Here is a 27610-nt window from a genome sequence, read left to right as displayed (position 1 = left end):
TCCTGATCCTGTTTTTACGGAGCCAAATCCAACCGATGAAATCAGTTCTTAAATCTATTTGTTCTTTTATGAAAGTTAACGAGAAAACGTTTCAGTTTGAAAGTTCTAGCACACAAACGTTTCACTTAAAGACGTGCAGAGTGCAGAAACTGACAGAATTGTATTAAAAGTTCCTTAAAAACTAAACAAAAAAACAGATCAGATAAAACTTCCACAGGAAATAATCTGAGAAACATTCTTTCAAAAGGCTCGTTTTACATCAGTTCTGCACGTCATGAATATAACGTACGTGTGTGTGTATATATATATATTAGTGTCAGAAAAGGAGCCCCTACAGGAGGCCGGTTGGAACCACTGGTGTAGATGAAACGCCAGATTATGCTGAAAATAAAGCACGTTTTTCAAAGACTATTCGTATTTAAGCACATTCATAACATTAAAATAAGTATTCTCTTTAAAGACTTTGTTTGAACCCCGACACGGTGACACAGCCGAACCTTTGAACAGCATCCGGCGGTTATTCCCTCACACACACACACACACACACACACAGCTCGTTCACTTCAGGACACGTTAAAAGACAAAGACGACAAAGAAAAACGAGACATGCTGGTCAACAACACATAATGCCCTGGATTTTTATTTCATTTTGTGACAATTCAAGAGATTTCTTAGTCTTTCCCGTGTGTGTGAATGTGTGTGTGTGTGTGTGTGTGTGTGTGTGGGTGGAAGGGTCTACAAAAACAAAACAAACTCATGAAATCAACTGGGCCATTGGAATGGGCATTGGGCCGGTGGTACAGACAAAGAGAAACTACAAGTAGCCTTGTTCAGTACCAAACTCTTCACAGAAGAGAGCAAACATTTGTTTTGTTGGTTTGTTTAAACTTTTTTCCCAAATGAAGGCACCGATCACGTGTTCAGGGCCTCTCGGCCTTCTGGAGCGTTTACAAGTAGAGACGACTCGACTCATACACGTCTTCTTCTGTTATGTAGAAGCTGGAATGATAATTCAGTTACTGCATTGTTTTTTACTCCCTTTGTTTTTTTAGTTTTTTTTTTAGATCAACAAGTAACAAAAGAATGAATCTGTTTCTGAAAGGAAATAAAATAAACTGCAAAAAATATATTGGGAAATAGAAAAGTATTTATTTTAAAAAATGATATAAAAAAAAAGATGTGGGGGGGTAAAAAGTAAATAAGGCCATCTGGGGCAAACCAGAGGCCAAAAATCATAGAAAAGCAGCGTTAAATCAAACAACTTATATCGTGATCATCACAAGCATTGTTTTGTTACTCGTCTCAGGAATATTATATGTACGGAAGATCATCGTGGAAACTGATTAACCCCCCGACAAACTGATGCCTACGACAAACAAAGTCACACCCGCCTCCTCCCGCCCCGCGCCTCCTCCCGCACGTCTCCATGGATCCAACATGACACACGGGAACATCGTGGAAGGCCGAGCTCCCGGTCATGTTCACAACATCCAAAAAAATACAGTTTTTTTTTAATCTAAGCTAAACACTGACTACAGCACGGGGGGGGCCGGTGAGGGGTACAGTGCATTAAAAAAAAAAAGGGGGGGGGGGGAGGATATTTTTTTGTTTTTTAAGACATGAAGGGCTGGGGGGGGGGGGGGGGAACGTTTGTAAACACGGCACAATAAATAGATCAAACAGCAGGCTCCGCACCATGCGTGTGTTGACGTACAACTTTCACACCTCGCTCGCACCAGTTGCAGTTTGTCGTTTTAATTTTTTTTTTTTATATCTCGAGTGCAAAACATCACAAATGAACAATTCTGTATTCAAGTAATGTTATATACAAGAACAAGGGCGGGGGGGGTATTACAAATATGCAGTACTGTACATATAATTGTCATATTAAGAATTTACAGACGATCTCTTATTAACAGTAACAAATAGGGGAATGGGGGCTGGGGGGGGGGGAGGGGAAGAAAAAAAGATTTGTACGAGACGAGCATTGCAATTAAGTCCCAAAACAGTTGCCATGGAAACCCAGCCTTGCCGTGCTCACTCCGCCACCACTTTGCTTTCACCACTAACGAACGATGCATAGCACCGTTAAAAATAAAAACCCAACAAGAAAAAGGAGTTACGTTTCCCCCGGCGCCGCGGACGGGAGGCTACGTGACCTCCATGGCCACTGTGTTCTCTGATAGACTGTTCAGTGCTGGCTTCTCTTGCTCGTGATTCTCCCTGAAGACAAACAACAACAACAGTTAGTCTTGAGATTGTCCTTCAGTCTCACGGATACAAAGAGTTCAGGCTGTAAAGAGGCGCCGGTCTCCAGTACGAATTCAATTAAGCACAAAAAACTGGATTATTTCAAAATAAAATGTCATCAAAGGTTGAAAATCATTTAAATGTTCAGCCACTGACTTAAAGCGCTCGCTTCAGCACGTGTGCGATGATTCCTACTTTCTTTGACGTGAACAGACTCGTGAACAGTCTCCAGTATATCTGGTAAAACGTGCCTCGGTACAAAAGCGGCGAGCTAAAAATAAAGCTCAACAAACTTTCTTTTGTTTCTATTGTTTGTCTCTCAAGTCGGACTGAAACATTTAACAGGAGGTTGCATTTTATCTCTCACACACACACACACACACACACAACACACACCTCATCCTGTTACATCCTCACAAGTGTTGCACGTGTTTTCCTCACCTGGGCACTATGTCCAGCGGCGAGGCCGAGGCCGTAGGGACCTTGGGTTTCTGACAGTTGGCGGTTGCGGCGGCGAGCTTTAAGGCGGATGTCGACATGGTGGCGCTCAGCGTCCGGGGGGCGTGGATGCGCTTGCCGGTGGGAGCACCCAGACGGAGGCTGTTGCTTCCCAGCAGGACCTGAGTGGCGGCGGCGTTAGTGGTGTTGGCGTGGTGGGCGGTGCCGTTGTTGTTACTAGTGGCGGAGGTGGAGCAGGGGTGGAGCAAGGCGGGTGACGGGGCAAAGGTGGGTGGAGCCGGGAGGACGGGGGAAGGGGACGCTGTGCTCGAGAGGTGCAAGCCCTTGTAGACACCTGGGGGGGGTGAGGTGGGGGTGGGAGATGAAAGATTTAAATCAGCTGTTCTTTGAGGAAACATTTTGATATTAGAAACTTTAAACAGATTAAAATAAAGAAACAGCAGCCCCATCGTCAGCCGCCTCCACTGACTCCCCGTGGTCGTCATACCTGAGGGGGAGAGGACGCCGTTGACTCCGCCTCCCGGGGGGAGGTCCTCCTTTGTTTTCAGAGCCAGCAGTTTGTCGGCAGTGACGAGGGCCGAGGCGGCGAACTGAGCGCCGGCCTGGTCCAGCGTACTCGACAGGCCCTGCGAGGGAAGAGCAGCGCTGTTAAAGACACTGACGAGGGAACGAAACGGGAAGACAGAAGTTGAGCGTGCGTCTGTGCGATACCTTTGTGCTGTTTGTAGTGGCGGTGCTGTTGGCTTGCTGTTGCAGCTGGATCTGCTCCAGCTGCTGCTTCTGCATCAGAGCCAGCTGCTCCTGATGCTGCTGGTACTGTTCGGCTGTGAAAGCTGAGAGACCCCAGTTTGTTACAAATCTACCAACACAAACATGTTTAAAGACGACAACAACACGCCTCGTGCAGTGAACACAACACATTCCTCTTACGACGTGTTCTCCTTTTATTAGTGCTGCATTTCTCTTCGGTAGGACAACCTACGAGCGGTTACGAGAACCATTATGAGAGCAAACATCTCGAGGCCACAAACTACAGATAAACACAGGTTTCAAAGTGAACATAAGTGCATAGCATAGAATCAAATGTAGATAAATATATGTGGTAGCTTAATTACAATGCTTTGATTGCTACATGTGTTGCATTGATCCCAATCAAGACAAACAAAACCCTTGAGGAGGATCGCGGCGTGCCTTCAGAACGACCTACATACGGATCTCAGATGCATTTACATTTTGCTTTAACGCCAGAATTGACAGTCTAGAAAACAACACGTTTAATGTCCCGTTCTTCTAACCGTTGTTTTGGGCATGCGTCTTGCCCACGGCACAACACCTGCTGAGTTTAGGAGGTTAATAATAAACTAAATCTTTCTCTTGACAGACGAGAAGGTTTCTGCATGAGGCCGAATGTTTAACAACAAACACACGCAGACAAATGCATCTCTATGAAACAAAGCAACGCGCGGGTAGTGCGTGTGAAGCGACGCCACTGCCTCGGATGGGTTTGAATAAACTGAACACGGTTTCTCCGGCATAAAAACTTATTTAGTTGGCCCGAATACTTTTTGAAACTACTCAGAAACACGGTCTAGTGCTTCATACAACATTTGAGTACGTGGCATGCAAGGGTGTGTGTGTGTGCGTGACAGGTGCAGCCATTTTGCTTTTGGCTCTTATGGTTAGAGTGCTTGGCCACACCTCATGCAGCCTCTTGCCAATTTGGCAACACCGTGTCATCATCTCCGTGTGACACTCACCACTGGTGCAGAGGCTGTTTGAAGCCACCGTTTCTGTAACTTTCTCCGTTGAGGGTTATAATGAAATACAAACGTGGTCATAGATGTTGGTTTCCAATTTTGGTGAATGAAACAAAAAGTTTGCGAGACTCTTGGTGGTTCTATGGCTGCGTGCCCATTTGTAGTCCACACAATGCACAGGCACAACAGCACTTTAAATCAACCGCACACACACACACACACACACACAGCAGCCGCCAAAGAAAGGACTTTCTGAAAAGGTGTTCAGATGTTACTGGCCTACGATGCACTTAGAAAGATCCGCCTGCCGTATATTGGACAGTTTGAGGTGGTTTGCTCCTTTATTAGAACCAATACAACGATTGCATCATCGAGCCTATAGTTTGAAAATGAGAACAAATAAGTGTGTCTGATCCGGCCATGACGAGACTTCAGAGACGCTCCTGGTGCTCAAACTTACCAAAAGTCGTATTGCGATGACACGTTAGTAACCATGTAAGCACGCGTTAATGTTCCACAGTAACCTGGTTTCCTGTGCATGTTGGCCTTTTTAGCGCCTCAGTTATTCATCCTATAACGAAAACATGTTCTTAAATCCATCTTTATTGGCTTTTTATCGATTATGAAGTCCTATTCCCACACGTCACGGTATTAACAAAGACGTTGTTTTTGCCTCAGTGCTACATTGATTTTCTTATTGGCTGTGAGCCAGCTCTCCACTACACAGGATCCACGACTCAGAGTCACAGCTCGTCCTCCGGCACCGCCTCCATCTGGAACACCCTTCATGCTTATTTCATGCAATCTGCATCAATCTCATTAAATCAAAAACACGGCACTTATTAATTCAGCGCTGCTCACAGCCCACCTTTACGGCTGCTGTAGAAGTCGTCTCTTGTTCATAACATCTGTGTCCTTCAGTTTCTTTATGGCGCTTCACAACCAGATCAAAATGCAGTTGTTTGTCGTGCACATCCAAACAAACGACGTCTGTAAACGGCGTGTAGCGACATCAAGACACCATCTGCTCGACTGCCCTCACAGCACTACCACCAGGGACCTGTGGCATTTAGTTTGTATTCAAAGCTCCACGCCCCTAAGTCCACACACCCCAACAAATCCTTTGCATCTCATGAATTTATTTATCAAACCACAGTTTTAATTGACACCTTGTGGACTCGGTGGGGTGGGAGGTGAATGCAAAGCAACAGCTGCACCTGATGAACAAATAATAATAAAATAAACATTCACGATGCAGCTAGAGGGCAGGACGGACACTCCCCATGAACAAGAGAAAGTGATCACCACAATCACCGTAAAGATGAAGATAATGTCTTGGCCCTGACGAGTGCATCCTGTATAATCTCACGGATAGATGCCAATCACCTCTGAACAATCAGACTCAACCCAAACGCTCCACTCATCCAGTGCAGGAGATCTTGACGTGCTGCAGATTTGGACATTTCCTCTCAAACACAAATCAGAATTGGATCTCAATTCAAAATAATTATAATTTAAACTCAAACGCATCTCGTCCTCCCATCACCCAGACATTACCAACAGTTTTCCTTGAGACTACTTTCAGCTGGAAAACAATGTGAACACTGACCATCAGGAGTAACGGAGAGAAACTCTGCTGCACAGCTGCTCACCTGAGCAAACAAAAACCTTAAGAAACACCCCCAACCTCACAGGTGGAAGACAAGTCGTGTGTCACGTTTCCAATAAAGAAATATTTTAATTAAGTCGATCAGATTAAAAAGCAGAGATGGTGCCGACGTGAACGCAGTCACAATGTGCGTGTTTGAGGTATGGGCTGCACAAAATTATATTTTATTAACATTATCCACGTCCAGACTACTGACGACTACTGACGACTTCTTCGTGTTTGTCTCCTGTTCCTCACTCGTCTTCAGGACGTGGCTGAAGACCAGTGGGCTCTGCACAACCACTCACTACCAGCATCCTCTTAAATGAGTAAATTATGTTCTTACAGTTCATTTAGCTGCCGCTTTTGTCCAAAGCGACTCACAAAAAGTGCAAACAATCACGAGGAGACATTCTATTAGACAGACTCCTCTTGTATATTACACTGCAAAGAACTTGTAGCATGATGCATGATGTTTTATTTGCCTTGCACGACATTGCACGTCCTGCGATGGAAGTGTTGCGCCCATTGCAATGCTGAAATGATAGATCGTGCAGCCAATCCACTTACCAGCAATAGGTGCGGGTGCAGGGACAACCCTCCCCGGGCGTTGAGAGCCAAAGGGCTGTCCCCCAGCTGTGGAGGCAGAGACGGGTCGCTTCAGGCTTTGACTCAACTTCCTGAATAGCGGGTGGGCATTGTCCAGCTCATGTAGTGGTAGTGTCCGTGGTCTAAAGTGCCTCCATCGACACGTCTTTATATTCAACAGTATCTGACTGAGGTCCGTGGAAGAGGGGGAGGAAAGAGAGGAGTTGAAGGAGGAGGAACTTCTGTCCGAGGTATTTGTTTCTGAGGTACTGGCAAACTTGTCGGTGGCCGGCGTGCGTGAAGTAGTTGTAGGAGGAGGAAGAGGAGAAGTTGGGGGAAGAGGCAGGTCGAGCATTTCTGGATCCAGTCCGTGGAAAACGTTGTCATAGTCCGAGTGCGCCCTGTCCAGCAGCACCCTGCGAGAGAAGAAGGAGGTCAATAAAGATTAATGGCCTCATTTGTCGGCTTACGTAGCAAATGCCTTTTCTTATAAATCCTGAGTCTAGTACTGCAATTACTACTCATCTTCATCATTTACAAGTTATTAAACTTATCAAGTCATCAGATACGAAGACTATAAAAACTTTAAGAGGAAAATCAAGCAGGACTTTCTTCCTCGTCTGCGACCGAACGATGAGCCTCAGCTGCCGGCGCTAAATGTCCAGCTGAAGGTTTGCAGCTTTTCAAAGATACAAGTCGAGCACTTGACCGTTAAGATTACGTGTTTTAAGACTTTAAACGAACGCCGTCAGGTTTGTATTTAACTAGTGAAGCATGAGAAGAGAAAAATGCAACTCTGAGAACTCAGACTGACCTGCCGCCTCGTCCCACGCGTCGTCGAGCCATGCCAAGGCAGCGCCGCGGCACGGTGAGCGTGGTGAGACTGTAGCGAAAGCGAGCTTCTGCCAAACCGTCATCCCAGGGTCCGCACCACGGCCAGCTGCCCACACGGTCCTGACGAGCCTGGAAACAACAACAGGTTCTTAGTGTCTAACTAAACGCCGTTATACTGAAATCAAAAGATCTTAGCGCTACTCAACATTACATTTAGAGGATGAAACATGTTAGAACCGTCTGTAGTTACATGTTCCTGTTCTAACCCGTGTTTGCAAAGAGCATTTAAAATCACCTACAACCTGAAGGGACCGGGACATAATGCCCCTCAGACTCCCCGCCATGGAAAAGCAAAGCTCTAATCCAACATGCGTTTCAAACAGTGTGTGGATGGAGTACTTACAGCGTGGTAATGGCAGCCTGCCTTGCGGCGAAAGGCGTAGGCACCATCAGGGTCGTTCTCCTCCTCTGCTTCTGATGAGCCTGAGTGCAGCTGTGGACACAGAGGTTAACAAAGGTCAGTGGAGGAGCAGAATTAATACGACTCGAGCCCACCCGCTCAGCTCATGTGGTTTTGCGATTTTGAGTGGATTTATCAGGACAAAAAAGGGCGGCGTGGAGCGGAGGTACGGAGAGAGCCGAGTGGTCACAGAGACTCAGAACCTGCGATGAAAAGCGTTTTGTTGCTTTGCTTGACGAGACACTAAATCCATCTGAAGCCAAAAACTAAATATTTAGCAAATAAACAAGTTAAACTCACTAACGCGTGCAGAAAGATGGCAGTTCATAAACTGATGAATAATAATGTTGAGATTTCACTTGAACACAAACATCTACAAGCGACGACATGTGGTGACGCTGTACGAGCTGTGCGTGTACCTGGGAGAAGGGCTCGTCGTCCGAGCTGGGGAAGTCGTACTGGTTGAGGTCCTTGGCATTGAAGACGACAGGACCCGGGTGGTGGGGGGCGCCCGACGAGAGAGGCAACGCCTTCTGCTTCTTCTCGCACTTCCTCTTCTGTCGGGGAACTTCCGTCTTCTCGGGCTACAAACGGGGAAGAAGAGAAAACTCATGAGGCTTTGAAGCAGCGTAAAGATGAGCGCCTCTGTTCTCCGGCTACATGTGAACACTAACAGTTGAACAGCAGCTGCTCCTCGTGTTCACGCTGAATAAGAGTTTAAATTAATGCTACGTACCGACGGAACAAGCTCCCAAACTATATGAAAGTTAGTCTCTGATCTCACGTGGACGTTTGGAAAGGTTGTACTTAAATATTGGCAATCACACTTGTAAATGCTTTTCTTAACTCTGCAAAGGTGTGTGAATTATCCGTGCGTCTATGCACTGTGTACGTACACACACACACACACACACACACACACACACACACACACGTAAAGGATCCAGAACCCTCTTGCTAACAGCGGGCCTCACCTTGGACTTGTAGTCCTTGAGGTCCATGTGGTCCTGGTGTCGGTACTGGTTGGTGACGGGGACCAGGGGAATGATCTGCGGCCTCACCAGCGCCCGTTCAGCCAAAACCTCCGCCATCACCTCACCGCTGTAGTCCGACATGACGTTTCTGGGAAAGAAATGGGGAAAAACGGTGAAACACTCAAAGCCTCAGATTGATCTACTTTCAACACATTTCCATCTTAAATTACATTTATGGAAACCTGAAGTAGTTTTAACTGTTCATCAGTTCCACACTCTGTCCTTTACAACGTCGCCCTGCTGTCTCCACTCTGCCAGCCGGCTGTCTAACTGCGTCTTGTTTTATTTCTCTACTAATGCGCCGTGCGTGCGGCCCGGAGGCTCACCTCTTCTCAAAGATCTCCAGTGTGAGGTGCAGCAGCTCTCTCTTGCTCTTCTCCCTCCTTTTGATCATTTCCAGGATGGTGACGGCTCGGCTGAGGTCCCTGCGTAGCTTCAGCATCTTCTCGTAGGACGCCTCGTCATTCTTACGGTTCTGAGTGTTGAAGGAGGAAATGGATGTAATTCTTAAGAACAAGCAACACAAGCTGTAACGATCCGACGTAAACAGTACTTCATTACAGCATCCCACGAAGACAAAGACAAGTTTTCTAAGTAGTTAAACTTCGTTATCAGTAACTATGACACTAAATGTTGCAGTTTTATGATCCGTGTTCAAAAGTATTACATGCAGATTTATGTCCATCAAATGTGAAACTCAACATCTGGCAGTTCTATTGCTTGTTTTACTACTTTGAACATTTAAAAAGTTGCTTGGCAAAGCAAACGGGTTGCTAAAGATCACATCAAGGCTAAATTCTTTACATGACCACATGGTGGCAGATACATCCTGCACACGAGGGTTGAGAGGAAACTACAAGTTCAGGGAGTCTTTAGTCTCTTTCCTAATTAACCATAAGCGCCTTCATCAATCACCATCTCACAGAGGAAGCTGGTCGGGCAGACAAAGTCATTTAAAAGTAAAACCAAATCGTGCTCTTCTGCCTTTAATTCATTCTGTCAAGCTGAAGTGACACAAAGCTCCCCAGGGGAACATGCTCACTGTACGCTAACAAGTTTCCAGTTGTAGACAAAAACTGACCAAACATGTACGTCTCTCCATTCTGCAGAGAACAACGATTTATTTCAGGGAACACGTCATTTACTTGACAGACAAGTTGCCCCCAGCAGACGCTGCAGGACAAGATCCACTTCAATAACACATGTTGACACTGGACGCTTTCAACCGTTTGAATTCTGCATTCACAAACAAACATTATCATTTCTACACGTTTGAGATCTGGTTGCGATGCCACCGGCCAGGGTTCGCCTACGTCACAGGTGTTTAGTAATATACATGCCTAACATGCTTAACCTCAAGCTTCACAAAAGGCCGTGACACAGTGAAACGTGACGAGTGTGAAATGTATTGTGTGTCTGGTCTAACATGACGACACATTTCCTGAAACAAGGTGTGACATTGCAGAATGTCTTCCTGGCACAGCTAACGGAGTATTTATATCATCATATGGTGTCAACAGACACGATCGCAGCCACATTCAAACTGCCGAGTTAAAGACCACCGACCTTCCTGGTTTGCATCTTCTCTGTGCGCCGTCGGAAGGCCACATAGGGGTCACTGGTGCTGGAACCGTCCCGTCTCTCCTGCTTGACGTTGGTGATGAGACAGTTGGCCCTGCTGGTTTTCCTCTTGCGGCTCCAGTAGTCGAAGACCTCCTTGATGAGCTCGTCGTCCTCCTTCAGCAGCAGCTTGGCCTCCGGAAGACTCACCGCCTAAGAAGATACAAACAGGAGTTACATCTTTGATCAATAAAAGACGCAGTTACTTAGCAGACAGGGTGACGGGGCGTTCATGCTGATGGCATCTTACCATAAACGGTTTAAAATGTGTGTTACCACCTATTTAATGTAGGTATCAGTTTATTTTTCACTTTGCTTTTGTCTAATACGGTATTTCATGGCCTTTCTTTACAGGCGGCTGTGTTTTTGGGGGCAGATGGAGACACAAACAGGGCCGACCTGCTGTCCACTGCCTTTCTCCAGCCGGTCGATCATCTCCTCGAACTGCAGGAAGCTGATCTCCATCTTCTTTTTCAGCTTGTTGACAAACGCATCGTCCTCCGAGTCCAGGTCGTAGTCGGGCTGCTCTGCGTCCAAGCTGAAAGCTGCAGGGAGGTCGAAGGAGGAAGCAGACTTTAGACACGGAGGGGCGACGAACGGCCAAATAAACCATAAACGTAAAACACATTAAAAGAAAGGTTGTAGAAAAGGTTTTGGGTGATGCAGAAAATTATCTTTTTGTTGCAGCACTCTGCAACCCATAATTCAGATAAGCATTTGGTGCAACTGCCAATCTTCTGAAGTTGAACATTGTGGAGTTTAGCTCGTCCTTTTATCCATAATTGGCGCGGTAACGACTGAAGGCGCCGCATGAAGCACGACAGAAACACTATCAAGCCAGTTTCCAGCCAAGTTCACTGCTGAACAATTCCTTTGAAACAGCAAACGCAGGCTTTCAATGAATCCTGACTTTGAGTTATTGTTGGCAGCAAAACTCTTTTTTATCCGTCGCATTACAAAAGGACAAGAATCTTTTCTGTGTGCAGCCTTCAGCGGATACACAAGCCCATAAAACTCACAACACTTTGAGGATTTAACAACACTGCTGGATTCAAAGGATGTTGCTTGGCATGAAGACCGTCAAGGCCAGTCTAAAACACATGCTTTATTAAAAGATGTCTTCTTTGTGGTCCGGCAAGTCACATAACCAACATGTACACAGTGTATCCGCTGCTCGTTAACGCTGTGCCCCCCCCCACAGAAGCAGTCCACATTTATAATTATTTATAATTCATAAGTATGTTAATGACAAGGTTTCAGCACGGCTGCGTAACTGCGCTCAAACATGCAGCCTGGCGTGTGAAGGGGAAATAGTCCTGCATGATGAAATAAAAACAAATGTAAAGCTTACAATGGATCACTGCCCACAGATACTGCACACAATGAAAACATGATATGCACGTCTTTAAATAGCTTTCGGTGGCGCCTGAACTGTACATAATGTGGCTTGAGTGATTTGCCTCAACACAAAACAGCACAAGGGCTTTAAAATAACTAGAAGACCGACCCGTCTGCAGACACGCTCAAGGAAAGCAGCGAGCCGAGAGAAATCGAGGATTCACAATCAGTTTTACTATATTTCTGATAAAAAACATGCAAACTAATGCAATGAAAGCGTGTGGGAGGGAGAGCGACGTAACAGTTACTATCATCGACCGAGTAAAAACAACAGTGCAGCAGCCCAAAGCCAAACAGAGTGTAGTTTTATCCTCACATGCCTAAACTCATAAACCTGATGCCGTTCGTTTCTGCTGAATATTTACTATTCATTTCACGACACGGGACTAACGGTGCACACTTGACTGGAATAAATAAAGGTCTTCACGAGTACAGCCCACCGAGCATCTGTTGGATCATAAGGTTAGCAGCACACGAGATGATTATCGGGCGTAATTACACCAGATTTGCCCTTCCAGACGACAAAGCACAAGGACTTACAGGAACTAACTAACAGTATATAATGTGCGTTTTGTTACGTGGAGTTTGGTACATTTAGTCCCATCCGCCCCAATCATTCGGACTGAGCAGACACTTTAACGGTCCGCATTGATGCGTTCATAATGAACACTGAATAGGTCAAAGAGACATCAGTACAATTTAATTTGAAGCAGAAAGAAACGTCCTTACGTAATGATTTAGAGTGTGGGAATATTTATGACTCAAAAGACATAAAAATGTTAAAACTTTCCGCTCACTGTGCTTTAGCTTTTTACGTCTTCTAGTTCGGCGGAGGCCTCAGCGACCGGTGGGACAGTCCTGTCAAACCGCGTCAGGCTAATTCAAACTCATCATCCAGCCTCATCTGCCCAAACTAAGTAAAGTAGAGAAAGCAACGTAGTATTTGCTGCTTCATCTATAAAAAGATAAACTCAGTCCTGATTAAATTAAAGCACAGCAGATATACGTTATAGACGACTAAAACATCCAGCTCTGCTGCAAGTAAAGATGTTCATGTCATATTTTATAGATTCATTGATCTATAAAATGTCAGAACATTGGAGCAAGAAGTCTTTAAATGTCTCATTTTGTCAGTTCAAAACCCAAAAGATATTTAATATAATAAAAGTTTAATATGAAAGAAAAGCAGGAAATCTCCATATTTGAGCTAAACTTCTACACGCGTCAGACCGTCTCCACCTCTGAGGAAACCTTGAAGTTAGTCGACAGCACAAAACATTTGTCATTTCAGCTTTCAACCGATAACAGCGCACGTGTGTGTGTGTGTGTGTGTGTGTGTGTGTGTGGTTCAGAAAATTGCTTTCTTTTGAGAAACAATCATGGCAATCACTTGTGACACAAACATAGTTACTGAACTACGCAATAAAGCAAACTCATTTACTTTGATATCATTACTGAACTGGGCAATCCCTCAAACTCATTTACTTTGACAAACATGTGACAACTCGGTAAAAGCTCATCAAACACACGATGAGCTGTCGGAGACAACAGACCTCTTTACTACAAGTGAGTCCCTGAATGGACTCGCCATTTTATTTTTCATTTATGCCTTTACGCAGCCAATTTAGCCAACTTCACACAGCCAGGAAGCATCCAAACGTTCACTTTTAATGCCACTTGCGTTTCTGGGGGACGCTTTATACTCCGCTTTATAGTCCAAACGTTAATCGAATCAGATGACACAGGTCTAAAGTGGTGTTTACAAAGACAAAAGTACACTTATGTGGAATATTTTACTTATTGCCACACATAATTTTGCTCAAAAGCCACCCCAAGTGTCATTCAATGCATTCAAAATAATTGAAGTTAACACTATTACAATCTAATGAAACAGCCGAGGTCTCTAACCTCATTTTCTCTGCTATCAGCGTCACAAATGAGCCATTAGAGAAGCCTACTTACGCTGTATGTGAATTAGCTGCTTTGGCATCTTGAACTCCCCGGGGTAGAGGGATTCGTAGTAGGTGATGTTGCTCTCTGCCTCGGGGACCGGGATGACCATGTTGTCCCGCTTCTCGCCATATACCTGCTGCGCAGAGATGGCCCGCTGGAGATGGTGTTCCTGCAGAGACAAAGATGGAAGTAAGACACCAGGCCCACTGAGGATGGATGTGTTCTCACAACAATATACCAACTGTGCGGTTAAATAATGTACAAGTGAAATGACTTCCAACGCAACGGAGGAGAGGATTTTCTTGAAACCATCAAGCTTCTCTGACACTTGATTAAAGAAAACTGGTGGCACAGAGTTGAAAGACCTTTTAAAAAACATTTTAAAACTATATATAGAACCACGAGCAAGGGAATAAAAAGCTTAGCACCAATGCAATATGGCCGTACAGCCTAAATCAGTCAGACACACATGTGCAAAGTAATTGACCATTTATAGAGAATGATTATAGAGTTGGTTTGTTGGGGGAAAGCCTCTGCTCTTTGGAGCGAGCTCTCAAAGAACCCAAGCAGTATGAAACATCCAGGCCAATATAAAATAAAATTGGTAACAGCGTACATGTCGGCCAATAAGCATCAAAAAGAAATTGCAGTACAGAAATGCCAAAGTAGGTTTGAGGTCATTTAGAAAAAGTCCTCATTACATAGTTTTCCCACCAAACACTGCGATTGGTTGTCACTGGGCAGCTAAATGCCACACAGCTGTTAATGAGCCGGGGGTTTTCTGAGCATGCATGAAGACGATTGTCAATTTAAACATGAGTTTAGTCGCCCGAGTTCCACAAAGTCTAAAGAGAAGTTAGTTATTGCAAGTCATTACTGGCGTTATCTGGAGCGTGGACCCATTTCAGCGGTAACGTGGTGAAAGCAAACACCAACCTGTATGACATTTAATTAGCCGTCACTATATCCACAATAAGGAGGTTTTTAAAGAGCAAAAGTTGAATCTTCACAAAGTTCTGCAACAAACTAAACAATCCAAGAAACTATTTGAACAGGTCACAACTGAAGTAGATCAATTGAGACAAAACAACATTTCCCAACTGAATCATAATATTAAGCCGGAGAAACGTCGTCATGCTGGCAGGGAATTAACACCGACTCATGCATGTACTTCTATTCTACCGAGTCCAGGGAGGAAGCGGACGATTGTCCAGTTACTGGCAGCATTTGTCATCCAGCATGTGAAAGTAAACATCTTCTTTCAGACACAGTTCCCAGTAAATTGCTTGGATATCCTTTCAGGCACTGCTAGTGAGTTTCACTTTTCATGCATGCACTATATTCAGGAACATTTCCGTCTTGCGGCTCTTCAGAAAAAAGGGGGGAGGGACAATCCAGCAGGGTAATGCAACACTTATGTTCTGCCAACTGCCATACAACTGCGACAGAAGCAACAATGCCGGTTGTACGTGTGCGCAGAGGAAGATGTCGCTTATTATTTTCAGGATTATGGCGGGCGAGGAGGTGTTTTTACCAATGTATTCATTCACTCTTTCATTCACAACACAGCCATTTCCCCTGAAATGCTTGAGGTGTCCTTAATATCCCTACTCCCATTAACACATGACCCCATGCAGGATGTGTTCCAGAACATTTTAGGGATTGACTGCATGTGTGAAAGGGACTTGTGCAAGATGTTCTTTTACAGGAACAAAGAGGACTGCCATATTCAAAACATTGCATGCTAAATCTACATGCAATCTAAATATATGTGCACTTCACTCGGTCATAAAGAGATTACCGATCGAGCCTAGAACGATATATAGAAGCTGCGGACGGACACACCTTAACCTGCCATCTAATATAGATCATCTCAAGAGCATTAATATAGAAGAAAACCCGACACCAGTTTTGTCCGTTTGCCTTATCTCTCCGCCATCAGTGTGACGAGAGCCGCTGCCAAGCCTGTTGAGGGGTATGTGCCGGAAGGAAGGCAGGCTAGATGGCTGACTAACTGGTTTGCTGGCAGGCTTCTTGTCTGAAACAGTCCCAGTCAGTCGTAGTAGTAGAGCCTTTGGCCCAGAGCTGGGCACTGAGCCACTGGCAGGCAGTCTGTCAACAAGGCAGCGTGCTGCCGGCCTTGTACAGCCGCTCTCTGGGGAGAAGGTGTGTATTTATTGTTTTCCCTGCGGCTGTCAGAGACACAGGAGTAGTAAGAGGAGGGGGGAGCGAGGGAATATCTCAGCCTTTGGGAAAGTACACAGAGTGAGTCAAGAAGAAAGTAAGTGCGCCGACATGAATGAGGACACTGGGAATTGGGTCTTTTCCCATGAAAAACAACCACCGTCATGGCAGTCCCTGTTGTGTAATGCATGCACACACATCGAGGAGGATATACTACATTCACAAGCTTCATCAGGATTCAATATGCAGTCGACACTCGGAGGAACAGCAGTCTGGATTTGTTTCTAAACTTCATGGAGGTTTGCAACGTTCCCATTGTTGACACCTAATGCTCCAGTGAATTAAATGATCCAACACCAAGTCTCGGCTTCTTTTCCACAAGTAATGTGGAAGTTTATAGCGGGTAAACTGCGAACTCTACGCATAAAAATGTTATTTTTGGCCTCTAAAAGATCAAACTGCCTCTTCACATCTCTTAATCTAACAGTTGGACTCCATCACAGAGATGTTGTCGTTATTTATACAGAGTATAACGGGTGACAAGTTTCAGTCAGCTCAGTTTATCTAAAATCATACAAACCAACAACAACTCATGTTTCCCTTCTGCATCAAATCAACCAGTCTCTGCCGCTGCACTATAACACCATTACCAACATGTTTATATACATTCATTTATTCATCTAGCCATTCTAAATGTAATGCACAACCTACTTTAAACACAACATCAGTAACACTGTACTCATAACTGAAGAACAAGTTCTGCCATTATATCAATATGAATGTTCTACTGCAACATTTATGTGAGCGTGTTTCTCTTCAGCTCAGTGTTTTAAAGTCAGCTTCCTTTGGCCAGACAGCAAACAGCTGCATCAGGTGAGTGTGCAGCTTCTCAGAGGCATCCAGCAAAACTAAAGGAAATCTCTGCAGAACATGTGTGTGTGTGTGTGTGTGTGTGTGTCACTGAACAGGGAAGCTTTTCAATGCAGACAGCAGCATGTCACTGAAATCAGTGCATGATATAGTCATGTATGATTTCATACAATACACAGCATTCAGATTAGTTTATATTATTATAAACAGATTATCCAGCTCACAGCCAAGACTGAAATTAAATGTGGAGCGCTTTTAGTTGAAGGTTAAAATAAAGGTTGAATGATGAAAGTAATGCTCATTATATAAAACAGTCGTTATTCAGACACAATTCATCAATTTAAAGGTTTTAAAAATAGAGATTAAAAATGAATTGCTCACTCAAATCAAAAGAAAGAGTAAACTTTGTAATGCGTGACCTTCAGTACACCGCTGTGTGTAGTGATCTTTAAGACTTTGAGTTCTACGTATCAAATCAATTTTATTGTGTCCCAAAGCAAAGTGATCAACGACACCATGTGGGAAGAAGAATATTCTACAGTCTGTTACACCCCCGAGGCAAGTGCTTGCATTTTACATTTAAAGCACTTTATATGTAGCTGCAGACGCTGCCGTGGACAAACCATTCACTTTCATTCTCAGTGCTTCCCTAAGGCACCTCAATACAAAACTCAAACTCTTACACATTCAACTCTAGCATTAACGCTGCCCCCCCCCCCCGCCTGTACATGTACGCTCGCAGAAACCTTCATGTTCCTATCGGATTCTCACCAAATCATTCCCCGATAGGCGAAGGCCTAACCCTCCGCATCAACAACCTCAGGCCTCTCCCCGATGACGGAAAAACTCATAAAAAAATCAAACCGCCTTAAGCAGAAACACGCTGCCTGCCAAACCTAATAAAGCAATGTGTTTGTTTACTTTCCCGGCCGCGGCTATTTGCTAGAAAATAAATAGACTTAGATTGAGGTGAACAGTCAGAATACAGAGCATTAGTGGGTGCCCACACACACACACACACACACACACACACACTTTTCCCTCTTGGTCTCGCTTTCTCACACACAGTCCAGAAATAGCCTTCTAAAATGACCACATCCATCACTGTCAAGTCTGCTGAAGCAGCCAGAGCATCCTCCACCTTCCCGTCTCGCCTCCGACAGCTACTGTCCCAGACACTGTAAATGCCACTTAACATGATGGACAGGCGCAGCGGCTGGTCGGGTCGGGCTGTCGAGGGACGCAAAGCTACAGTACAAAGCAGTCGTCTGCACCGCGTGGGAGCGGGTGGTGTTCAACAGCCAGTGCAAGTGTGGTGGGAAATCACACGGCTAGATCTCTGCACAGCAGTGTGCTAAATTACTGAGCAATTTTTTAATTTTAGTTTTGGCTGCTAAAAGATGGGAGTATCTATGATGGGGAAAAAGTTTCTCCAACTTGAGCGTAGGCCCACTATTGCATCATACTGAAGTAAAACCAGTGACTTTCACAAACGGCGAGACACAAAGTTCTCTCTCCGTCGGCCAATGACTGGAAAATTCCTAAATTCATAGTCAGATGTTGCGCCCGCTGAGGTTTGCCTCGCTGGCACAACTAAATGTGGAGTTAAGAGTCAAGAGCCTGCTGGTGTGGATTTCACTGTCCACATACACATCAATACAAATCTGTCAACAGTGAAAGAAACAGGGGAAACAGCTGACTGAGCAACTTTCAGTTTCACAGCATGAAGGCTGCAGAGACTTCAGACAGGTGACATGCCCCACATTCCCCTTCAGCAGGGTCACACGCTGAGACACTGGTGGGATGCCAGAACGTGTTTCTCTAGTGTGTGTGTGTGTGTGTGTGTGTGTGTGAGCGAGTACAAGACCTGTGTCTGGCAAAGAGGCAAACACAACAGATGCCTGTGGGTTCCCACCAGGGCTGCAGACACTGACCTCACTTTCACCCAAACGTCAACACAAGACAAAGTGTCTGACCCAAAACAAACAAGCCGCACGTGCTGTGGGAGTTTCGGCGCTGACAGCTCTTCAGTCCACACACACACACACACACACACACTGTAAATTACAAAACCACATGCGAGACTGAGCAACGATCCTTGAAAGGCAAATCTAGCAGCAACAGAGAAAGCAAGAGTGTAGTGCTCACAAAGTGGTACAAACAAGCTAAATGTAACATACAGGAGGGTTTCCCTTATCCTGTGTGTGTGTGTGCGTGTATTTATTTGCCTGAGAAAATCTGTTGAAGTCTGTCATACATAAAAACAAACTGATGTCAGCTCTCAGTGGAGATGGCGGATTTAAAAGGTTTGGATGGAGGCAGCGTCGCCCACACATGCAGGTCTGATGAGTGATGAGTCTGAGATAACGTTACAGTCTAAAGTCACGGCGACGGCTGATACCGTGGCTTGCCTATCAATTGCTTATAACCTCAATAAAACAGCATTTGACCAGATGTTTGTCTGGTACATTGGAAACTTCCAGTCAATGTGGCTGCGGCTGATCTTACCCCCACAGGGCTGCAACCATCCATTCAGTATCTGTTTGATCTGTTGCCACCTAATATGGAAACTGTTCAGATCAGAGTTTTCTCAAGGCCAACATGACGTCCTTAAATGTCTCGTACACAACTAAAGAAATCATTATGTAGCATAAAGAGAATACAACTGCGTTTTGTTGTGCAACCCTGTGATGTACAACAACAATAAATGAACCAGTAATGCGCAGCACCATCCCCTGGGTAGATCAATGAGGGATGCAAAACTAAAAACACATGCACCTCCAGTACAATGAAGCACCTTCAGTGCTGAAGGAGTGAGTCATAAGAAAGGGCATCAACGATTCAAAACACATTTCCATCCAACACCTGACGTAGAAATTCAAAACAGACTTCTACAGGCATGCAGCAGCCCTTAGCCTACCGCTTATGATAATATAGCCGTTACATAACCAAGCACTCCAGCTGAGCAGAACACAGACTTTGAAGTGACAGCACCCCCCCCCCTGCTGCTGCTCTGATCTCCTCCCGAGCGCCACGTGCCGCTGGTCTGCCAGCCTGCTGTGCCATCTGACACACTGAACCCCTGACACAGAGCCACAAGAGCCGGGAGGCAGCCTGGCTGCAACATACTGCATAATAACCGTATCCACCAGGGACGCGTGGACTGGTTTCCATCATTTGCATTTAAACATTAGTTAAGACTGCCGGGGCCAGCGGCCAAACGATTCAGAGAGAAGCGGCTTCTTGCTCAGAAGACCAAGAATAACATTTATCTATTAAATGACGGGCTAAGAGTGGAGGAACACATTTACCACAAGTTGCATTTAGTTTATTAACAACCTCTTACATCCTAATGATAACCACCACAACACCCAGCACCATACCACAACACCCAGCACCACCACCACAACACCACCGAGCATCACCACAACACCCAGCATCACCACCACAACACCACCGAGCATCACCACAACACCCAGCATCACCACCACACCCACCACACACACACCACAACACCGAGCATCACCACAACACCCAGCACCACACCAAACGTCACCACCACAACACCCAGCACCACAACACCAAACATCACCACCACAACAACACCAAACATCACCACCACAACAACACCAAACATCACCACCACAACACCCAGCACCATACCACAACACCACCGAGCATCACCACAACACCCAGCATCACCACCACAACACCCAGCACCATACCACAACACCACCGAGCATCACCACAACACCCAGCATCACCACCACACCCACCACAACACCCAGCACCACCACCACAACACCCAGCACCACAACACCAAACATCACCACCACAACACCCAGCACCACAACACCAAACATCACCACCACAACACCAAACATCACCACCACAACACCAAACATCACCACCACAACACCAAACATCACCACCACAACACCACCACCATAACACCCAGCACCACAACACCAAACATCACCACCACAACACCAAACATCACCACCACAACACCACCACCATAACACCCAGCACCACAACACCAAACAGCACCACCATAACACCAAACAGCACCACAACACCAAACATCACCACCACAACACCACCACCATAACACCCAGCGCCACAACACCAAACATCACCACCACAACACCAAAAGCAGACTTTGTTTAGTGCATCCCTGAAACTCTTTAAATATCAGTATCATAACATTAACAGGAGTCAAGGTTCTGCAAAAACAGCTGGAAGAGCTTTTCAATTTGTATTTTTGAAAATGTACAATATTGGAGAATTTGTTTTGTGGGTGTGATTCAAATGTTATCTGGAAAATCAAATGTCAACAACGTAAAACGGCAATCAGAGCGACAACAGATGCACTACAAGGAGTAACTCTAATATGTGAAGAGAAATCTCTCCAGGTAAGACAGATTAAATATCATATCTGTCTGACACAGAAGGATGGTGAACCCAGTTACTGTTCAAACAATGGTTGCAATAAATGAATGACAGCTGCAGCATAATAAACCCAGTGCTGGATCACAGCCTACATGACAACACGCAGGGCTGTGCAACACACTAACGTGTGCAAAGACACAAACACATGCACGCTGCTCAGGATGACCCACACACAGTCTCCCCCTCAATGCATGGCAGCAGTGTTGACATTTCTGTCCGGCAGCAGCACAGATGCCACATATAATCTGAAATCACTAGCTCCCCCTTGCCCTGGTCCTTTGCAATTACGCCAACACAAGGCCGCGTCCCGACAGACAGAGACAAAATGTCGGAATTGCTGAAGTCACATGACTCCTTTGTACTCAGAAAATCACCTCGCGCACAAACAAGCCGGCGAAACCGGGTTATTTTATCCAATAATGACACAACGCACCCCGGCGTAACCCAAACGGTCGCCCCCGTCCCGCACAGGTTCCAGTTACAACTGAATTCCGTCGTGTTTCTGCTGGAAAATGTGACGGCCATTTTGTGGAAGCTTGCGCAGAGAGAAAAAAGGAGGGACGCCTCCGACCATATTCAAATAAAGACAAACCAAAAGCACATATTTTCACATTTTCACACGGTTTGAACATCATACCGATTCCTCTTCTTTCTCCATCCCCGTAGGCATCTGCGGCACGGCCCGGTTAATGGATGCATATTCGTGTAAGTCGGGTAAATCCTCACAACGGAAGACGGGTAGCGGCTTGGTAGCGTCCAGCGCTCGCGCCCGAAACGACAATTTACTCATTTTTTCACAACTCGAGATGAAATATAAATCTATCGGATCTCCTAATATTCAAAACGGTACCGAGTGGAGCTGTCATGGATGTTTCTGTGCGGTTATCTCGGTTCTAACGTTCGAGTGGTTGTAGCTTGTATTTAGGGCGTCGCCAACGGAGCCGGGGGAAGGCCCGGATCTTGGTCGCTCTCTCTCGGACTGTTTTTTTCCGACGCTCCGCTCCCTACCGGTGGTTCAGTGCGCCATGGACAACATGGCGGACATTTAAAACTCTTTTGCTCTGTTTCGCTCGGAGCGGTCCAACCCCCAGTTCGCGGACCGACCATTCCCACACGATCCCGAGCGCTTGCGCGTTGCGGGGGTGGGGGGAAGGGGGCACTTCTCGCAAAGTAACTCCTTTCCACACATGCACATAAATGATTGCAATTAACATTAGGCATGGGCGAAATGCATGTTAAAGAACATAAAAATAAAACGAAATAAGGGATTATAAATAGGTGAAACACAAAAATGCTAAATTAATCCATAAGAAAAGGGAAAATAAACTAAGTATATTCAATAATATAATTATATTAAATTACTAGAGGTTTAAAAATAATAAGATGAATCAATTTATAAATAAAGAAATTTGATTCATATGTGCAAATCAAAAAATAAAGTTATAATTAAGTATTTTATTATGCAGCATAACTTAGGTGTTGCTATACTTATGAGATGGCATCAATAATTAATGGTGTGTTGCATTATATCATCGTCTTATCTGGTAAATGTATGTGAGTATCATGAAACAAAGACTTGATGAGTAAAATGTATTATTATGATTAACTGCAGTCCATATTTTAATATTAAACATCCATATCATCATATACACATTTTATTTTCAATAAGATTATTTGGTCCAAAGTTTATTAAGTTGTACAACTTTTCTTTGTTGTCATTGATATGATAAAAAGGATATTTTAATGGAAACAGACCATAATACAGTACCCTAAAACTCAAGCCGTTCATTTTTTCTTCTTCCAGTTTTAACTAAATAATAAACACTTTACTTTGAAGATTTATTTTATGCTAGTTTTATTCTTTGGCGCAAAACTGGAAAAAAACAAAATCCTTAGCAGGAGAAGAGTTACAAACTCCACATTATCCACTTCAGGCCAACACCTGAAATACCTCAGAAGTAACTGAAGCTCTGGATCCAGTGAAGCTCATCTATCACTGTGATCCTATAAACCCCCCCCTTTAGAAAATGTTTATTCCAGGTGAAACGCTTCTGGGCAACACCTGAACAATATCGCCCTCTTCTGGTCTGACGGGCAAAGGATCCGACAGGGCAGCAACACGTCGGTTGTAACGCAGTACACAAACCCTGTGCAGCTCTATCAGTGTGTGCGTGTGTGTGCAGCTCTATCAGTGTGTGTGTGCCTTGTGCAGCTCTATCAGTGTGTGTGTGCCTTGTGCAGCTCTATCAGTGTGTGTGTGTGCCTTGTGCAGCTCTATCAGTGTGTGTGTGTGCCTTGTGCAGCTCTATCAGTGTGTGTGCCTTGTGCAGTTTGGGTGACTCCAGCAGGCCCCACGGATTTGGGAATTGAGAACTGATGCCGCACACCGAGAGCCAAAGACATTTAGAGCGATAAGTAAAGTTTATCAAGGTCACAATAATATTTTGCATATCGTTGAAACACCTTACCTGTTGAACGTGACATTGGGTTTAACCAGGGTCCACCCAGGGGAACGGAGGTTCACTCTTCATTAAATCCACTGACGGCATCGTGACGACCTGAGGGCCAATTGGAAAGAGCGACATTTAGCCAAAACTCTGCACTTTGGGAAACACAAAGCTCTAAAAAGTAAGACAACTAAGTTACAGGAAAAGATAAAACCATGCGGCACAGGTACAATGGTTAATTAAAAGGAGGTTTAGGAGAGGGTGGTATGGGCGGAGCCACGTGGAAGCATTAGTCCACCACCTGATTATAATTGTCTGCAGTGCTGCCTGGTTTAACCCTCCAAGGCCCACACCTGCCTGTGATTCTGGGTAACGCTAAATGGATTATTTTGTATCGTGAATTCTTATTAATCAGTTGTTTTTTGTGGTTTGCAGCCACCAGCATGTGACTCCACGGTCACCATTCCTCTTTGTATCATGCGAGTCCCACTGTGTCAGTCAAAACATGGGGGGGGGGGAAGGCAAACACAGTAGAGTAGTGCAGGGATGACGTATTTTCTTAAGCCGACCACGAAGTTAGCATCGTCGTTTAGCAGACGCTCTTATCCAGAGCGACTTGCAGTGAACTAACTACGGGGACAGTCTCAAGTGCCTTGCTCAGGGGCATAATGGTGGCAGCCCTGGTATTGAACTACCAACCTTGCAGTGTTCTGTTCGGGAGGCGTACCACTAGGCCGTCACCACCCACCATCACTAAGATAAAGGCGGACGTTTCTTCGGTGTGATGACGTTTAGTCTCATTATGTCACTTGTTAGCAACAGCTGTTTTTAAAGACACGTAAAAGCTTCACAATTCCTGAGTGGAGTATTTACTGACGCATTTCAGGTCATAACAGAACGTTAAAATCTCTTAAGCTTGTGTTAACCGCCAACCTTATTTCAGGCAGTCAACTAACAACCCAGTGACTTTGGAGACGAAGTTGCGAACTCACTTCTGGGGTTTTTATGGTGCCAGGTAAGAAACAAGTTCTGGACGACAGGGACGTTGATACAGAGACAGGCGGGCAGGACATGTGCGGAGGAAAGGGGGTTAGATGTAGCAAAGGCCCCAATCTGTATTCAAATTGGGACATTGCGGCTACGCATTACCCAGACCAACGTAACGTCGTTGGCTTTGAATGAACGATCTCGACAGCTTTTGAATGATTGCCATAACATTTGGTAGAATGATTTGTAATATGTCACTAAAATACCTGCAAAACTAATGAGGTCACCATCAGCCCCAGCTGTACGTCGTGTTTAATGCTAATTAGTAAATGTTAGCACGCCAACACGCTGAACATGGACACCATCACAAGTTACATTTCAGGATGTTAGCGTTGACATTGTGAGCGTGCTGGCAGGTGGCTAAAGTATGGGTGTGGCTGTAGACTCTTATGTTTCCACTGGATTATACAGACGTGTCGAAGGGAACCTGAACGCCACTGCAGGTCCATCTTAAAACGAAAGCTGAGTCGCTGCTAACATTTCCTGCTCTATAGTGAGCGTTCGCTCAACGAAATTCATGTGCATTTATAATCAGCAAGCATTTTGATTATGCAAAGCAGCATCATGAGCGCTGAGGCAAATCCAACCCCAGGAGAAGAATCAGTATTTGAATATCTAGCGGTTTTAATTTAGGACAAAAATATTGACATTTAGTGATTCCTCACATTTATCATCCTCTTCCTGTTTGTGATGCGTCATCTATTCAGAGCGAGTAATACTGTAATGTATTCTTTAAACATCTTCTGTTTGGCAGTGGAGGTTATTATGGTTTGAAATGTGGCCGATGGCACATCTGTGCACGGCTCTGCGTGTTAATGACTATGAATCAACATCTTCACTAAATTCTGTGTAATTAGAAGCAAGATTTAATTTAGTGGCTGTAATATTGATGCATGCTTTTTGAAGAATGGGCCTCCCATCTGAGAGGTCTTTAGTTACACCGATATGAAGCTGGATTGCAGATGAATGCTTTGAAATGCTCTTTCATTTGCAGATAATTACCAGCCTAACTATTCATTATAAAAAGGCAAGCGTTGGAGTCTGAAGCAAGGCCTCGGTGTGTTACGATTACGCAAAAATGATGACCTAAGGTGAAACAATTTAGTCCTCCAAATTGATATGACCTTGATATCTAAGCTTTTTAAAGATTAGTACAACATGTAAACATACTAATAGACCATCGCAACCTAGCAAACAGTGCTTTCATACCTCACAAATATACATACATGTAAGATTCATACTTTGTGCAAGCCTACAAATGTCCCATGTGGGTGGGGTTGTCTCCAAAAACCAGAGTGTTTACACGATCACAGGAAACCCTTCTGTAGTGTTTGGATGTACAGCTTCCTTGGTTGACCTGATGTAGTGAACGTGACACAATTTTGTTTTTGTTTTTGTTTTTAAAAATCAAGGATTTCAAACTAAACCCCACTGCTAGTCACCATGAGGTGGCTCCATCCCAGGCTGCCAAACTTCATCTTAAAAAAACAAAACAGGGATGTTTCTAAAGTCTTCCCCCCCCTGTTTGAGTCCATGTAGGGAGAGGTGTTTGAGGAGGGGATCCACCGAGGGTTACAGTAGATAATGCAGGAGATATGAGGGATTCAGACCCAAGCAGGCCAGGGCCAAGCAGTTCCCTGACAGACCACAGGGAATGCCTGGCACTGTTTAGCCTACACCCTAAGCCTCTGATCCAACAATGTTACATTTCCAACCAAGATGATGAAAAACTCTAATGTGAAATCATGTCCAAAATGATCCTGAGCCCTCATCGACTTCCCCCCCAGCTCCTGCTGATGCTTTCTCTGCCTGTGAGCCAGATCAGACGTCTAGTCCATTAATGTAACAACTACTGCACTAGATTTATGTTTTATACATACATAAATACATTTATTTTTGCCTTAATCGATCGATATTACAACCTCCTGTCTTCGAGGGCTGGCAAAGTGATGAGGAACTTGAGGTTTTAGTGCTGAATTGCATCCAGCTGACCAGCCAGGAATTTGATTGCGTGTATGAAATCATCTGATGCCAGAAAACACTATTCACGATGGGCCTTTCTGGCGACCATCGAGTCAAGTTACACAAAAACAAAACACCAGCTACAAGAATATACTCACCAAGTCGATGTTTCAGCACACGTTGGGGGATTTCAAAAACAGATGGGGAACATTTCTGCAAGTTAAAAAAAACGCAACACGACGCAGCTAGCAAGAGAGAGACAGAACATTAGCCACAGCTAGTTCTTCTATCTGGTTTTTATAATAATAATAATAATAATAATAATAATACTAATACTAATAAACGGTGAGCTGGTATCGTGTCGCTATCCGCTTTATATCCACCTCGTCAAACAGCGTTTATCAGTCGATGAAAAGTCTGTGTTTTCCTGTCGATGCAAAGCAGCTGAAACTAGAGAGCTGGACACCAAAGTGCTACTGTTGGGGGTTAACAACTTTGCTGTAAAACACGGCCTCTGATTGGACAGCCCAAGCCACCAATCACCTGTGGCGATGCCTGGGCTCGCGGCGTCACGTTCCACAGGGGATGGAACGCAACGTGATTGGCTGACAGTGTTGATTTGTAGTCATCATTTAGCATCTATTTAT

At 44.8% G+C, this 27610-nt stretch overlaps 1 protein-coding gene across 2 annotated transcripts; it reads right to left on the bottom strand.

The window, feature by feature from the left end:
* Nucleotides 1-622: 622 nt before the first annotated feature.
* LOC115022464 (enhancer of polycomb homolog 1-like) lies at nt 623-27402 on the bottom strand. 2 transcript variants are annotated; one of them, XM_029453445.1, is made up of 15 exons: nt 27122-27402; nt 23976-24065; nt 14011-14170; nt 11050-11195; nt 10597-10803; nt 9357-9505; nt 8971-9118; nt 8416-8580; nt 7940-8029; nt 7517-7665; nt 6685-7118; nt 3421-3542; nt 3197-3335; nt 2692-3043; nt 623-2223 (listed from the first exon to the last, which is right to left on the bottom strand). In XM_029453445.1, the coding sequence occupies exons 3-15, from the start codon at nt 14108-14110 to the stop codon at nt 2151-2153; spliced, it is 2274 nt and encodes a 757-aa protein (XP_029309305.1). In that variant the 5' UTR covers nt 14111-14170; nt 23976-24065; nt 27122-27402; the 3' UTR covers nt 623-2150. The 2 variants fall into 2 exon arrangements, with proteins under 2 accessions (XP_029309305.1, XP_029309304.1); XM_029453444.1 differs by lacking the exons at nt 23976-24065; nt 27122-27402 and adding an exon at nt 22145-22567.
* Between the last annotated feature and the right edge of the window lie 208 nt (nt 27403-27610).

This window comes from Cottoperca gobio, chromosome 17, assembly GCF_900634415.1.
Source record: "Cottoperca gobio chromosome 17, fCotGob3.1, whole genome shotgun sequence".
Classification (NCBI taxonomy): domain Eukaryota; kingdom Metazoa; phylum Chordata; class Actinopteri; order Perciformes; family Bovichtidae; genus Cottoperca; species Cottoperca gobio.
This window is presented reverse-complemented; position numbering and strand designations above follow the sequence as displayed.